The sequence below is a fragment of the Microcaecilia unicolor genome, chromosome 9 (assembly GCF_901765095.1).
Source record: "Microcaecilia unicolor chromosome 9, aMicUni1.1, whole genome shotgun sequence".
Taxonomy (NCBI): domain Eukaryota; kingdom Metazoa; phylum Chordata; class Amphibia; order Gymnophiona; family Siphonopidae; genus Microcaecilia; species Microcaecilia unicolor.
The window spans coordinates 96,521,624-96,538,047 of record NC_044039.1 but is presented as its reverse complement, the minus strand read 5'-3'; the positions used below and the strand labels follow the sequence as shown (position 1 = coordinate 96,538,047).

Here is a 16,424-nt window from a genome sequence, read left to right as displayed (position 1 = left end):
ATGAGAAGAATTGTCTAAGGTCTGGCAGTTAAAATTAAAAAAGAAATGCAGAGTGATGCACTTGGGGTGAAGAAACCTGAACAAGATGAATGAGAAAGGTTCAGGAGAGAGATCTGGGGGTGATAGTGTCTGAGGATCTCAAGGAGGCAAAATAATGTGACAAGGTGGTGGCCATAGGATGTTGGGCTGCAATAGAGAATGGTATAGCCAGAAGAAGAAAAGAGATGTATTTTTTCAGCGCTTTCAGAGATATGAGACTGTCCGATTGACTTTATGTCAGCATTCTTTTTTGGTGTCTCTGATTGAGTTGTTTTTTTTTCTTCAACATAATCAAGGTGATCTTCTATACATTTCATTTCAATATACATCCGATATATATGAATTACACTTTGACAGTGAAGGATTTCTGTGTAGTCCTTGAAGAAGCCCTGTTGGGCGAAACACGGCTTGTGTCAGGCTGTTTGTGTATATATATTTTTTAATTGGTTTTTATTGATAAATTACGTCTTGTCTTTTAACGATCTGCTTTGTACATTTTCCATCTTGGAGTTTGCAGACCGTCTGCCTTTGTGCTTTCTTGGATCAACACTTACTATAACATGATATATTTCAAGATGAGCTATTGGATCTCTTATAGCGCCCAGCTATTTCAGATCCAAGCTCCTTAGAGCTTCAACAGTCATCAATCTTTTGCCTCATTGTCCATTTTATTTTATTTACCTCTTTTACTTTTCTTAAGATAGGACTCAAAACATATATATAAAAAATACAGCAAAAAAACTATTGCAGCACAAATTTTCAAAACTGTCACAAGGACAAAAAAAGTGACTACTTGTTCAAATATATGAAATTAGCGCTGTGAACGCAGATGGTATTTCGATCTTCATGACTTGTTTCTGGGGATTGTGAGCAGTCGCTTGAAAATAATTGAATACATCAGCAAACAACTGTTGAAGCTCTAAGGAGCTTGGATCTGAAATAGCTGTGTGCTTTATGAGATCCAATAGCTCATTTTGATGGCCATCTGATTCTTCTTTCTTTTGATAAAATATAAAATATATCATGTTAAGTGTTGACACATTAGTTGCCTTTATTGCCAGAGTGAGATGAGTGTGGCAGGACAACATGCTTTAATTTGGGTGTTAAGTGCATGCTGTGTTAGGGGGTGGGAACTGGGTAGGTTATGGATGGAGAATGGATGTGGACTTCACATTACAGTTAGCACATGGTACTTACTGTGTGCCTTCTCTTTTGCAGTCAAGAGGAGGAAGTGACTGTACCCATGCTAAATAAGAACAGTCTTCATGTGTGGTAAAGAGCTTTTCAGTGTGGAAACTGCAGAGGGCATGCTGGACACACCTTCAACAGCGCACAACCTTTGCAGTTACTATGTATTAGTATTTGCTGTTAAAGCACAGTGAGGGGCCCTATTACAAAGGTGCGTAAGGGCCTACGTGCATCCAGCATGCGCTAAATCAGCATTACTGCCTAGCTACTGTGTGCCCTGGGCGGTAATTCTGAATTTAGTGCTCGCTGAAAACACGCGGTAGAAAATATTTTCTATTTTCTACTGCATGGCTCTTACCCGGCGGTAAGCTGCATGTCTACTGCCCAGGTAGCACGTGAGACCTTACCGCTAAGTTAATGGGTGGCGGTATTGTCTCAGGCCAAAAATGGATGCGCACTGGTTTTTATTTTGCCACACGTACATTTTCCGGCCCCTTAAAAAAATGCCATTTTTACCAGGATGCGGCAAAAACTGGCCCAGCGCGTGCCCAAAAGATGTGCTTGCACTGCCTTAGGCCACTTTTTGCCGCAGCTTAGTAAAAGGGCCCCTAAGTGCAAAAACAATGCAATTTAGTAAAAGTAATGTGTGTTAAAACCTACATCGAACACTTAAAAGTAGTTTAGCAAAAGAAATGTGTGTTAAAACCTAACACAGCTTATTAAATAGGTCCCTTAGTGTGGTGTTTGAATTAATATATTTGTTACATAAGAACTTTTGGTATTGATAAAATTTAAAAAGTTTGTGTTTTCTTACTAGGAAATAATGTAATGAGGACCATTCATGGAGTGGGAGAAATGATGACTCAAATGGTCCTCAGCAGAGGATCTATTCTTCCTTTATCTGTACCTGACATACAGCCAAGCCTCCATTCCAACAAGCAAACCAACGCCACAGACAGCGAGGACATAATTGTGATGGACACAAAGTTAAAAATTATTGAGATCTTACAGGTAAAACATACAAATGACTTACATTGCTTCTCTTTGCTTTTACAGAGATGGTTTTGGCCACATTATCGATAGGGGTCAGGCAAGAAATCAGTGCAGGTAGAAGAGTTCTTTTGATGCAAAATGGTCTTTCTAGTGCATTTATCTGGTGGATCTTCTATTTTGATATCTATTCTGGACTATTATTGAGTGGGAGGTACTGTTCTTGATTGGTTTAAACGTTTTTTGTTGAGCAGATGTTATAAGGTAAAGATAAAGGGATCATTTTCCACCTCATGGAGTCCCTAAGGGCTGTCCCATATCCTCAATACTTTTTAATCTGATTATGGCACCGTTGGGTAGAAAGCTTTAGGCTTTCAAATTTTAATGTATGCAGATGATATTTTAGTTTTTATTCCCTTTGCAGGCCAGGTGTCAAATGTTGTTGCTGATGCAAAACTGTGATTGAATATGATAGAAGATTGGGCAGCCAATTTCAGGTTGAAAATGAATAAAGAAAAAACACCATTGTTGGTGTAGGCACACATTGTTTTTAAGTTATGTTCCTTGTTTTTTTTAAATTGTGCATAGAGATGCTCCAGCTTACATGACAGGTGTTATTTGCTTATCAGTTAGAAATTCTTGCTTGAGATCTAGATGTTTGTTAATTCTTCATTATCCAGATCCATCAAAGATAGTGCACAAGAAATATTTTTACAATGTATTTGCATATCAAGCTGCAAGTAATTGTAATGTTACCAATAGAGATTAGAGCCCATGATAATTATGCTATGTTTCGTAAATTACTGAAGACTTTCTTATTCAGAAAGTATTTGGGTTAACTTCAGATTTGATATTTGATATTTACCATTGCCTGTATGTTTTTATCTTTTTTGTAACGTTTCTGGGTTTTGCCTAGTTTTCTGATTGTGTAAACCACACTGATCTTTGATGGTATGTCATATAATAATAATAATAATAATACTTTTTAAAGGTATTTTCAAAAAAATTGTTTTTCAGTTTTGTAGGTCCTTGACAGCCATTTTTCTATAAACTAGACCTCTATCCTTACTGTTTGCATGATAGGAATTTGCACTCAATAAAGCGGAAGGAATTGAAATACTGGAGAAGTTCACTATGACTATATTTCCATTGGATTACCAAGAATTGTTTTAAAATTTTTGCTAACAATTCTGAGAAATACAAAGGAAATAATTAGCTGAGGGAGTGTTTTACTAAATATTAGCTTGAGTTATCTGCAGCAGGGCCCATAGGAATAAAATGGGTCCTGCTGCAGATAACTCAAGCTAATCTTTAGTAAAACACCCCCTGAATTAGCTAAAGAGAATGAAGTCTTATTTTCTTTTCCTTCTTTTACTCTTTTAAGGGCCCTGTTTACTAAGGTGCATTAGCAATTTTAACACACCTATAATTAGCACGTGTGCTAACCATGTAGGCGCCTATAGGGATATTGTAGACACGAACATGGTTAATGTGTGTATATGGTTAACACACGTTAAAGACACTAATGCGGCTATAAAGCGGCTTAGTAAACAGGGCCCTAAGTTTGATGAGAACTGACCAACTAAAAGCCAATGATAAATTTAATAGCTGTTTACTAAGCTACACTGTAGGCAGAGACACCCGTAGGAATATAATGGGTGTCCCTATCATTAGCGTGTACTCATTTTTAGCGCATGCTAAAAAGTTAGCGCGGCTTAGTAAACAAGGCCTTAAATATTTTGTACTATGGGTAGTGATCCTATATATTTTTTAAAGGTTTGTTCTTATGCAGTGAAACCACTTTTTATTAAATTTACTTCAGTATAAATATTAAGGGTACAATGCAGTTTACAAAGTAATAAAACAAATGCAATACATTAAAATCCAGCTTAAAAATTCTAAAATATACTTAAAAATGACAGTCTTCTAAACAAAAAGGTTTTTAATTTTCTGAGGAATACATAGTAATTTGTTGCTGTCCTAATGAAAACAGAAAGAGAATTCCAAAAAGATATTTTCAGAGATGTAAACTTAGGGCCCTGTTTATTAAGCCGCGCTGTAGGCACGCTAATGCTTTAGCGTGAGTTAAAAATTAGCACGCACTAATGCTAGAGACACCCATACATTTTTATGGGTGTTTCTAACGTGATCATGCCTACAGCACGGCTTAGTAAACAGAGCCTATAGTGTTGGCCTTCTTAAAAAAGTGTATACCTTTAAAAAGAAGAGGCCGCAATATAAATGAGCTACATAAGTGTGCAGAAAATTGAGTCAATGGAGAGATAACTAAGGGTCCCTTTTACCAAGCTGTGGCAAAAGGGGGTCTGCACTGGCATTGGTGTGTGTTTTTGACACTCGCCGAGGCCCCCTTTTACCGCAGCAGTAAAAGGTAGGTATTTCTTTTTTCAGGACATGGCGGTGCGGCAGGTGGCTATTTCGGGGGGGGGGGGGGCCCTTACCACCACCCATTGAGGTGGAGGGAAGGGCTCCCACGCCAACCCGATTACTGCTGGGTATACACTGGTGCTACAAAAATTAAAATATTTTTGTAGCGCTAGGTATGACGTGCGCTGGGGGTGGGAACTACTACTGGGCTGCTGCGGTAGCCTGGTGGTACTTCCTTTTTTTGTGAGCGGTAAGCCCACGTTGGGCTTACTGCAGCTTTGTAAAAGGGGCCCTAAATGCATCAATAATTCTGGCGCCATGCCCTGAAGAATCTGAAACATCAGACATGCTGATTTGAATAAATTATTTTCTGAACAATATGAGAGGAAACACTACTAGATTTACTAAGTCTAAATATTAATCTGGCCGAGGTGTTCTGAATCAATTGAAGCTTTTTCAAAAGCGTTGAAGCTAGCTCCAGGCAAAGAAAGTTGCAGTAATCAAGGTGAGATAATATTAATAGCTGTACTAAGAAAGGAAACGATCCTGCAAAAAGGTGGGATAATGTGGGGTACAAATGCAATAAATAAATAAAAGCATTTTATTCAAAATAAGTTTGAACCAATCATAGCGGCCTCAGCTTGAAAAATGTTTTTCTCCACACTTGGTTTACCTGAGATTCAAAAGACAAAGAAGAATCAGAACAACACCCGAAACTCTGGACATTTCCTCTATTGGCAAAGTAACATCAATAGTCAGATTAATAAAATTAGGTGTAATAACACCAGGATGTTTAAACCAAAGGATCTTAGTTTTGTTACAGCTGAGCTTCAATATATTGTCTAAAGCAAAGCACTGAATCCTCTTCACACAGTATTTCACCTTTTGTAAAGCATTTTTAGGTATAACTTGTCTGGAATGTTTTTACGTTTGGGGAGCGTGCCAGGTGCCCTTGACCTGGATTGGCCACTGTCGGTGACAGGATGCTGGGCTAGATGGACCTTTGGTCTTTCCCAGTATGGCACTACTTATGTACTTATCTTTGGAGATAGACAATAAAATTAGAATATCATCCACATAAAAAAGCAGGAGTTCCCCAGGGTTCAACCCAGTCCCACCCAAAGAAGCCATAAAAAATTAAAAACCACGGGGGAGTATCTTTCAAGAGTTGTATTCCCTTAGGAGAGTAAGAGCACAAATAAGTCACAGAGATGCCAAGTTATCCAGTTCCAGGCTGGAGATTTCTAATCATGTCATTCCGGTGCATTGTGGGACTTTCAGCTCTGATTTCAACGGATGCAAATTGAACTATAAATCTACTACTACTACTACTATTTATCATTTCTATAGTGCTACAAGGCATACGCAGCGCTGTACACCATACACAAAAAAGACAGTCCCTGCTCAAAGAGCTTACAATCTAGGTAAGACAGGTAAACAGACAGAACAATTAAGGGTAAGGGAATAAAAGGTGAGGTTAAAGGATAGGGCAAGTGAGTAGTGGTTAGGAGTCAAAAGCAGAGGTAAAGAGGTGGGCTTTAAGTTTGGACTTGAAAACGGCCAAAGATGGTAAGTGTAAGCTTAAAACCAGGACTGGCCAAAACGTCTCCAGCCTGGAACTGGGCAACTTGGCATTTCTGAAGTCAGTGATGATTACTTGTCTGAAATAAACAAAATATCACATCTTCTTTTAAGCCTTTAATTTGTATACTGCCTTTCAGTTTATCCTGAGTGTCCGACTGGATTACAGAATATCATATATGCTATCCATCTACAAGATAGAATTTGGAGAAAACTCAAATGTTGAAAATTCAGCTTCAACATTGTCAGCACCTGAATCACCAACTTTATCAGGTATCTTCTCCTTTTTTTTTTTTTTTTCAATTTGTAAAGTTTATTTAATATACCACAAACATCAGTACAAATCCAAGCCTGGTACAACAGTGACATTCTAACATTTTCTAGTCACATCCTTGGGAATTGCACATAGAAACAAGAAGTTATAACAAACTCTTCCCCCCCCTTTCCCCCCTTATGTACCCCTTTTATATGCTATATGTTGCTGTTTGTATGTTTATTCTTGCTCATTTTCCTATTGGTGGCTTAGAAGTATTACTATAGGCAGTGCAATTTTTCTAGCAAAAAAGGTGCCGGTACTCAAATGCCAGGCCACCCTTCAGGGGTGGGGTGATCACTGAGGGACTCACTCCACAATAACCAGGCCCCCTGCAACCAGTCACAGAATCTATGACAAGGCAGAACTGGTGTCTTGAGCCTGAGCTCTTTCATTAAAACTTGTGGTCCATGGAGTCACGTGATGCAGTTGGAGCGATAGCAACGTTTTGCTGCTGCTCCGCGGACCCCGCTCGCTCCCGGCGCCCTACAAATTGATTGACCTCAAACTATACTAACCTCGTCCCATTAAAGTGTGGTGGAAGGTGCATGGACCCATTTCTCGTACCCATGCCGCTTGGAAGCACGAGGAAGAGCTCCAAAAACGAAAAAGAAAAGACCCTGATAATGAGCGGCGAATCCAAGATGGCGGCCGCGTCGCCGCGAGGCGAGGCGGAATTTACCACCAGACAGCTCTCGCAACTAGTAGCGGCGGTGGGCACAGCGTTAGAGCCTCGATTCCTCACATTAGAGGGGAAGCTGGAAAAACTGGACAGCCGATTGGGAGAAATCAATAGTAGAACCGCGGAGGTGGAGAGGAGAGTATCTGAAATCGAAGAAACTTGGCAACAACAAGAACCAGAACTTTCCAACCTAAAAAAACGCCTGGCCGCCCAAGAGGAGAAGCTGGATGAGCTAGAAAACAGAGCCAGACGATGCAACCTTAGGCTGGTGGGACTGCCTGAAACAATCCCGGATAAAAATTTGGGCACGCTGCTTGAAAGTTGGATGTCTAAAGAATTTGCTATCTCAGACAGCAGAGGCCCACTATGCATTGAAAGAGCACATAGGCTGGGGAAACCACGCCTAAATGGAGCTAAACCTAGAGTGGTAATTATAAAAATTCACAACTATATTCACAAAGAAGAAATCCTACAGGGATTCCGCCAGAAAAGAGATTCGCTTAACTACGCAGGTGCCAAGATTCGCATATTTCAAGATTACTCAGCCAGTATACAAGAAAGGAGAAGGAAATTTCACCCGGTGTGTACAACTTTGATCGAACAAAATACCAGGTTTATGTTGCTTTACCCTGCCACCCTAAAAATTATGGAGAATGGGAAGTGGATATCATTTACATCAGAACACTTAGCACGACAACATATTAATCAAGAGCTGAAAAGCCAGGAAGCGCTGGCTTGAACCAGTTCTGAGCACATGGTGGTGAGCACATTCTGCAGTTGATTGAACTGTCTTGATGGGACAAACAGCACTGTAAAGACTTGATACATAGAGGTCATAGTTTATGTGTTTTATTATTGCATTGATGGGCCTGGGGGTGAGTGGGGAACCGGCACGTTGTGATTCTGCCTAGATGGGGTTATCCATCTTGGGGCCAATCTTGGAGCAAAGGGGGGGAATAAGGGGGTTAGACACAGGGAGGGAGGGAGGGAGGGGGGTGGGCAAGGACGGGAGGGCAGAGATAGCAGTGGAGCCATGTTATAAAATAGCGAAGAAGTTCTTAATAATGTTTGTTCTCACAAATGGAGTATTTGGGACAATGGAAAATCTCTCACATTCTGAATATACCCTCTGGGGGAGGCTGGGCCCCTGGAGGAATAATTTGATGATGTTTAAAATAGTTTCAATGAAATGCAGGAAAGATCAGTCGAACTAGTCTTAAGATTTTGTCATGGAATGTCTCAGGAGTCACATCACCTGTAAAACGATACAAAATTCTGACACAGATAAAGAGACAAGGTATAGACATTGCATGTTTACAGGAAACAAAATTATCTGACTCAGAACACAAAAAATTATGTCAGCGCTGGGTGGGGGAAAGCCACTTCTCCTCTTCGGGTAATAGGAGGAGCGGGGTAGCAATACTTATTCGTAAGGGATTACCCTGCACAGCAAAGCTAATCCATAAAGACAATGAGGGACGACTTGTACTTCTACAAATAAACTACCAAGGGCAAAAGTTTTACGTTTGTGCAATATATGCCCCAAACACATATAGCTCAGCTTTTTTCCAGTCCCTTATAACACTAGGACTACAACACAGCGATGCTCCCTGGATATGGGCGGGAGATTTTAATCAAGTGCTAGACCCGAATCTAGATAGATCCTCGTCAACCGCCATTCCCGGGTTAGGTAAGGGAAAGGGGATACCAATGCTCTGCAAACACCTCCAACTAATTGATCCATGGCGCACCCTTCATCCCTCAACAAAAGATTACACACATCAGTCTAAAGTACATTCCTCCTGGTCCAGAATTGACTACATACTAATATCACAACACTGGTTCTTTAAAGTCCAGCAAGCCATTATTGGCCCGATGGAAATATCGGACCATAACATGATATGGGTGGAGATCAATATGGGTGGAGGTAGTGGAGGAAGCAACAAATGGAGATTTCCTGCATACTTATACCGAGATAAGCAATTATTAGAACACATGCAAGAAAAATGGCAATTGTATGAAGATACAAACTTATTATCATGTGATTCCCCTACAATATACTGGGAAGCCTCTAAGGCGGTCATGCGGGGAGAAATAATAGCATTTCAGTGTGCTAGGAAAAAACGCCTGGCAGCCGGCATACTGCAACTAGAATCAGCTTATATAAAGGCTAAGAGAAAATACTTAAGTAATCCCACAATACTTAATAGAGACCTAATGTCGGCAGCCTTAGTAGCATTGAATTCCCTGATACATGAGCAAACAAAGAAACAATTAATAGCGCGACGTTTGAATTTTCAAAGATTTGGGAACAAGTCTGGGAAATTATTGACAAGAGTGGCCAGGGCAACTACCACCCAGCGATTTATCCCCTCGATTGAAAATGCCAGGGGAGACAAGTTCAATCAGCTACAGGACATAGTAAATGCATTCCATGAGCACTTTTCACAGATGTATACTTCACAAAATAGGGTCCAAGGCCCCCTAACCAAAGATTACTTAGAGGATGCAAAAATGCCACGATTGCCAGAGGAAGCCAGTCAAATACTATCTAAACCTTTGCAAACACAAGAAGTATTCAAAGTAATAAAAAATTTACAAATAGGGTCGGCGCCAGGATTGGACGGCTTCTCTCATGAGTACTATAAAATGCTAACGCCACAACTATGTGGAGCACTAACTGACTACCTAGAAGCAGTGGTTGCCAGGGGAGCCTTTTCACCCAGAGAAAATGAGGCGTTGATCACTCTAATACCTAAACCAGGCAAACCTAAAGATCAAGTAGAATCTTATAGGCCTATTTCCCTCATTAACGTCGATGTAAAGATTCTATCCCGAATCCTGGCAAATAGATTGATGCGTTACTTACCAGTATTAATTGGAGAACACCAGGTGGGGTTTGTAAAAGGCCGTCAAGCAGTTCAGCAGGTACGGAAAGCACTATTGGCAGTGGCATATGGGCAAGCTACAGGGGACCCTCTCATATTGGTTAGCCTAGATGCAGCCAAAGCATTTGACAAAGTTAATTGGGACTATATGTTCCAAGTACTTGAATACACAGGCTTGGATGGCTGGTTTTTAAACGCTACAAAAACACTGTACAAAAACACTACAGCACAACTACTAATAAATGGTACCAGGTCTAAGCCATTCGGAGTAGAGCGTGGTACTAGACAGGGGTGCCCGCTTTCCCCTTTACTATTTCTCATATATTTAGAACCGCTGTTGCGTACCATGCTTTTGGACCCAGACATACAGGGAGTTACGCTTCATGGGGCACAAATTAAGACCCTGGCTTTTGCCGATGATATGCTTCTCACACTCACTCAACCAAAAACCTCAATTCAACGTCTATTAGAAGTCATAGACGAATTTGGGTTCTACTCAGGATTGCAATTAAACTTGCAAAAATCACTGGCCCTTTCAGTACAGGACGCGGTGCAGGAGGAGTGGCAGGGTCCTTTTCCCTTTCAATGGGCACAGGGCTCACTTAAGTACCTAGGGGTCAAGGTACCAAGAGATCTAACAAAGCTATATAAGGAAAATATGGACCCCTTAATGAGACATACAGGGGGGGCCCTGCAGGGGTGGCAGGGTTTACCTTTGTCTTTAAGGGGAAGAATCACTATGTATAACATGTTTATATTTCCCAAATGGACATATACCTTCCAGATGATTCCTGCTATACTGGGATATAAGGAGGAGAGGTGGCTAAAAAAAACCCTCACAACCTTTTTGTGGCAAGGAAAGCGCGCACGTATTGGCTTACATAAACTTATGAGACCGTGCCTAAAAGGAGGGCTGGGGCTGCTTGATCTAAAGCTTATTTCAATTGCTTGTAACCTGAGGCACTTATCAGATTGGTTTCGTTCTAGAGAGTTTTTCTCCTGTACGAAAGTGGAAACCCTGTTGATGGCCCCAATGGGATTTGCTTATTGGCTGCAAGCCCCTCCGGGGGAACTCCCAAACCTGGGCTCATATAGATTTCTATTGAACCCTTTGCGGAAAACATGGAAATGGTTGAGTAAAAAACACAAATGGAATAGTGGGGTGTCCCCACTATTACCTATTAAAGGTAACTTAGCATTCCCGGAGGGAGGACAATCTATGCTATTTAGGAAATGGGAAATATGTGGCATTAAATATCTATTCCAAGTAGTGTCGGAGACAGGGATTATTAAAACATTTCAGGCCCTGTGTACAGAATTTGGACTTGGACAAAAAGACTATTTTCAATATTTGCAACGTAAACATTACATATGCACGTTGCCGGCCGTGGCTCTCACCCAACAAATATGGGACTCAATGAGCGAGATGATGGGCCTAGAAGCACAATTAAAAGTACCACTAAAATACTTTCATCATCACTTAAGAGACTTACAGGAAACACCTGACTACACGCAGGTGTCACAGCAATGGCATCAGGAGCTCCGATGGAAACTGGATCCAGAGCAGATAAAACTGAGCTTAAAGAGTGTGTACAGTGTGACGGAGAATGTAACCTGGCAGGAGATGCATTATAAATTTATCATGAGAATGTATATATCACCACACCGGGCCTACAAGGCGACTTTGAGAGCAACAGACGACTGCCCAAAATGTGGAACGAGGGGGGCATCTCTGGGACATATGTTCTGGCACTGCCCAAGGGTAAAGCCCTTCTGGATAGAACTTGGACATCAAGTATCACAAATGTGGAGCATACACTGGCAGCCAACACCAGGACAATTATTTGATGTCTTTAAAATTGGTGGCAAGTCACCAGAGAGACTCAAAGAGTTTTTGAAAAGAGTAATTCTGATGGGCAAACGTACCATATTACAACTATGGTTGCAACCAGACCCACCCGAAACACCACAATGGCGTGGTGCTATGATGCAATGTTGTATGTTGGAAAAAAAAAAAGTGGGAGATTTTGCCTCAAGGAAGGGAGACCAGTTCTGTAAAACCTGGCTCCCGTTTTGGGATACCTTGACACCCGTTGTGAGAAGTAGGATATTGAATTGTTAACAGAACTTGTAGCGGAATAGTTGAGGGTGGGAGAGGGGGGGGGGGAGGGGGGAGGGAATATATAAAAAGTTGATGACATTATTGTATGTACTGTTTGCATTATTTGATGTGTTATGTTCATGTTATCAATAAAATGATAGGAAAAAAAAAAACTTGTGGTCCATGGGTCAATTTTAGAAGACACTGGAAAATGTGCCGGTACTCAGTACCCCCGAGTACCCCCTCAAAAAAAGCCCTGACTATAGGTGTGCATTTATGATGACACATCTGTGTTAAATTGTTCTTTTTACCTGCTTGTGGCATCATCAAGAATTTTGGTACATGAATTTTCTCCGAGGACAAGCAGGCTGCTTGTTCTCACGACTGGGTTGACGTCCACGGCAGCCCCCACCAACCGGAACAAAAACTTTGCGGGCGGTCCCGCACGCAGGGCACGCCCACCGCGCGTGCGCGGCCGTCTTCCCGCCCGTGCGCGACCGTTCCCGCTCAGTCTTTTCTTTTCCGCGCTGGAGAGAGCCGTGTTCGTCTCTTTCTCTGTCAGCCCCGGAAACCGGACCGCGCCTTAGATGCGAGTTTTTTCTTCGTTGTTTTTCTTTGATAGTTTTCTTTTGTTCTATTTAAAAAAAAAAAAAAGAAAACTTTGTTTTCCCCTCGTACTTTTAGTGGGGCGCCTCGTTGCGGGCCTTGTGGCCGCGTGGTCGATTTATTTTTCAAGGTGTGATTTTTACCGCCACCATCGACGACTGACTTTGCCGACGCGATTTTTCCGTCGATGTCCTCGAAGGTCCCGAGTGGATTTAAGAAGTGTGGTCGGTGCGGCCGGCATATCTCGCAGACCGACACTCACGCTTGGTGCCTCCAGTGCCTCGGGCCGGAGCACAATACCAAGACGTGCACCTTGTGTCTCGGTTTACGGAAACGGACACAGGTGGCGAGGCAAGTTCTTCGGGACCGTCTTTTCGGAACTTGCGCCGGCCCCTCGACGTCGACTTCGACGGCATCGGTGTCGACGGCCGGATCTTCGGTACCGACGGCACCGACCCCAGGAGCACAGGTCCCGTCGGCCCGCCGGTCTTCCAGAGATGGCAGGGGTTAGCAGCCGCGCGGGCAATCGGCCCCAGTCACTCCCTCTACCCAGGGCCCTCGGAACCGAACCCTGTCGGACCCGATCCCTCGAGGCCGAGGCCGAGGGGGATCTACCTCCTCCTCTTCGGTACCGCCGAGCGCCGATGACGGGCACCGGAAGAAGGCTAAAAAGCACCGTCATCGGCCGCCCACAGCGCATGTGGCTACCGGCTCCAGAGATGACTCGACGCCGAGGAAGCGGCAGTGCCGGGAGGAGCGTTCCCCCTCGGTGGTAGAGGTATCGCTACGCCAGGGCACCAGCACTTCGGTGCCATCTCCTGGACCTGATCAGATTCCGGCACCGGCACCTCTACCGGCCCCCTCGCCTTTCCCGACAGCGGGCCTTGACGAGTGCCTTCGAGCTATCCTTCCGGGGATCCTGGAAGGGCTGATGCGCCAGACTGCTGGGGCCGTTGATGGAGGCGCCGGCGTGCTCTAGCCCGGTGCCAAGGCCTTCAATGCCGACGCCGCTTGCGGTGCCGGTCTCGACCGCCACGCAGGTGGAGTCCCCGTTGACGTCGATGGAGGGAGCTTCATCCCCGCCGGCGTGGGAGTCCACCGCTCGACGACGCCACCGAGGACTCGGTGCCTCGAAGTCGAGCCGGGCCCGGTTGAGGTCTGAGCTACAGGAGCTCATGTCCGACACCGAGGAAGAGGCCTCGTGGGGGGAGGAGGAGGACCCCAGATATTTCTCCTCAGAGGAGTCTGTGGGCCTTCCCTCCGACCCCACTCCTTCACCGGAGAGGAAGCTCTCACCACCTGAGAGCCTCTCCTTTGCCTCCTTCGTCAGGGATATGTCTATCTGCATTCCCTTCCCCGTGATCTCTGTGGTTGAGCCGAGGGCCGAGATGCTCGAGGTCCTCGACTATCCATCACCACCTAGAGAGTCCTCCACGGTACCGTTGCACAATGTCCTCAAAGAGACACTGCTTCGGAACTGGCTGAGACCTTTATCTAACCCCACCATCCCCAAGGAAGCGGAGTCCCCATACAGGATCCACTCAGACCCAGAGTTAATGCGGCCTCAATTGCCTCATGACTCGGCGGTCGTGGACTCTGCTCTCAAGAGGGCACGGAGTTCGAGGGATACTGCCTCGGCGCCCCCGGGGCGGGAGTCTCGCACTCTGGACTCGTTTGGGAGGAAGGCCTACCAATCTTCCATGCTCGTGACCCGCATCCAATCCTACCAGCTCTACACGAGCATACACATGCGGAATAATGTGAAGCAACTGGCGGACCTGGTCGACAAGCTCCCCCCGGAGCAGTCCAGGCCTTTTCAGGAGGTGGTCAGGCAGCTGAAGGCATGCAGAAAGTTCCTGTCCAGGGGTATATATGACACCTGTGATGTGGCATCTCGAGCTGCGGCCCAAGGTATAGTGATGCGCAGGCTCTCATATTTTTGGTGAGACGGCCCTCGACAAGCTCTCCCACCGGGCGCCTTCAGCATCCACCTCAGCAGGTGGACGTTTTTCCCGGGCCAGGCAGGCTGCGCCCTACGCCTACAACAAGCGTAGGTACACCCAGCCGGCCCGAAGGCCTCATCAGGGACAGTCCCAGCACGCTCGTTCCCATCAACAGCGTGCGCCTAAGCAGCCCCCTGCGCCTCCACAGCAAAAACCGGGGACGGGTTTTTGACTGGATCCACGGGAACATAGCCGCCATGAAAGTGTCCGTACCGGACGATCTGCCAGTCGGGGGGAGGTTAAAACTTTTTCACCAAAGGTGGCCTCTAATAACCTCCGACCAGTGGGTTCTCCAAATAGTGCGGTGCGGATACGCCCTGAATTTGGCCTCCCCTCCACCAAATTGCCCTCCGGGAGCCCAATCCTTCAGCTCCCATCACAAGCAGGTACTTGCAGAGGAACTCTCCGCCCTTCTCAGCACCAATGCGGTCGAGCCCGTGCCACCCGGGCAGGAAGGGCAGGGATTCTATTCCAGGTACTTCCTTGTGGAAAAGAAAACAGGGGGGATGCGCCCCATCCTAGACCTGAGAGGCCTGAACAAATACCTGGTCAAAGAGAAGTTCAGGATGCTTTCCTTGGGCACCCTTCTACCAATGATTCAGAAAAACGATTGGCTATGTTTCCTGGATTTAAAGGACGCATACACTCACATCCCGATACTGCCAGCTCACAGACAGTATCTCCGATTCCGCCTGGGGACACGGCACTTTCAGTATTGTGTGCTGCCCTTTGGGCTCGCCTCTGCCCCAAGTGCCTCATGGTGGTCACGGCGTATCTACGCAAGCTGGGAGTGCACGTGTTCCCATATCTCGACAATTGGCTGGTCAAGAACACCTCTGAGGCAGGAGCTCTCCGGTCCATGCAGTGCACTATTCACCTCCTGGAGCTGCTGGGGTTTGTGATAAATTACCCGAAGTCCCATCTCCAGCCAGTCCAATCTCTGGAATTCATAGGAGCTCTGCTGAATTCACAGATGGCTCAGGCCTTTCTTCCCGAAGTGAGGGCCCACAACCTCCTGTCCCTCGCTTCCCAGACCAGAGCATCTCAGCAGGTCACAGCTCGGCAGATGTTGAGACTCCTAGGTCATATGGCCTCCACAGTTCATGTGACTCCCATGGCTCGTCTTCACATGAGATCTGCTCAATGGACCCTAGCTTCCCAGTGGTGCCAGGCCACCGGGAATCTAGAAGATGTCATCCGCCTGTCCCTCAGTTGCCGCAATTCGCTGCACTGGTGGACACTTCGGACCAATTTTGACCCTGGGACGTCCATTCCAAATTCCGCAGCCCACGAAAGTGCTGATGACGGATGCATCTCGCCTGGGGTGGAGAGCTCATGTCGATGGGCTTCACACCCAGGGACTGTGGTCCCTCCAGGAACAAGATCTTCAGATCAACCTCCTGGAGCTCCGAGCGGTCTGGAATGCATTGAAGGCCTTCAGAGATCGGCTGTCCTATCAAATTATCCAAATTCGGACAGACAATCAGGTTGCAATGTATTACATCAACAAGCAGGGGGGCACCAGATCTCGCCCCCTGTGTCAGGAAGCCGTCGGGATGTGGCGTTGGGCCTGCCAGTTCGGCATGCTTCTTCAAGCCACATACCTGGCAGGTGTAAACAACAGTCTGGCCGACAGACTGAGCAGAGT

General features: G+C 45.1%; 1 protein-coding gene across 2 annotated transcripts in view; it reads left to right on the top strand.

Moving 5' to 3' along the window:
- The window catches only part of LOC115477466 (inositol 1,4,5-trisphosphate receptor type 2), an 801,768-nt gene that overhangs the window by 336,962 nt on the left and 448,382 nt on the right, over positions 1-16,424 (top strand). For both annotated transcript variants that reach the window (XM_030214365.1, XM_030214364.1), the window contains exons 21-22: positions 2,045-2,238; positions 6,324-6,456. In XM_030214365.1, coding sequence (XP_030070225.1) covers positions 2,045-2,238; positions 6,324-6,456 — 327 coding nt within the window. The remainder of the gene's footprint in view (positions 1-2,044; positions 2,239-6,323; positions 6,457-16,424) is intronic.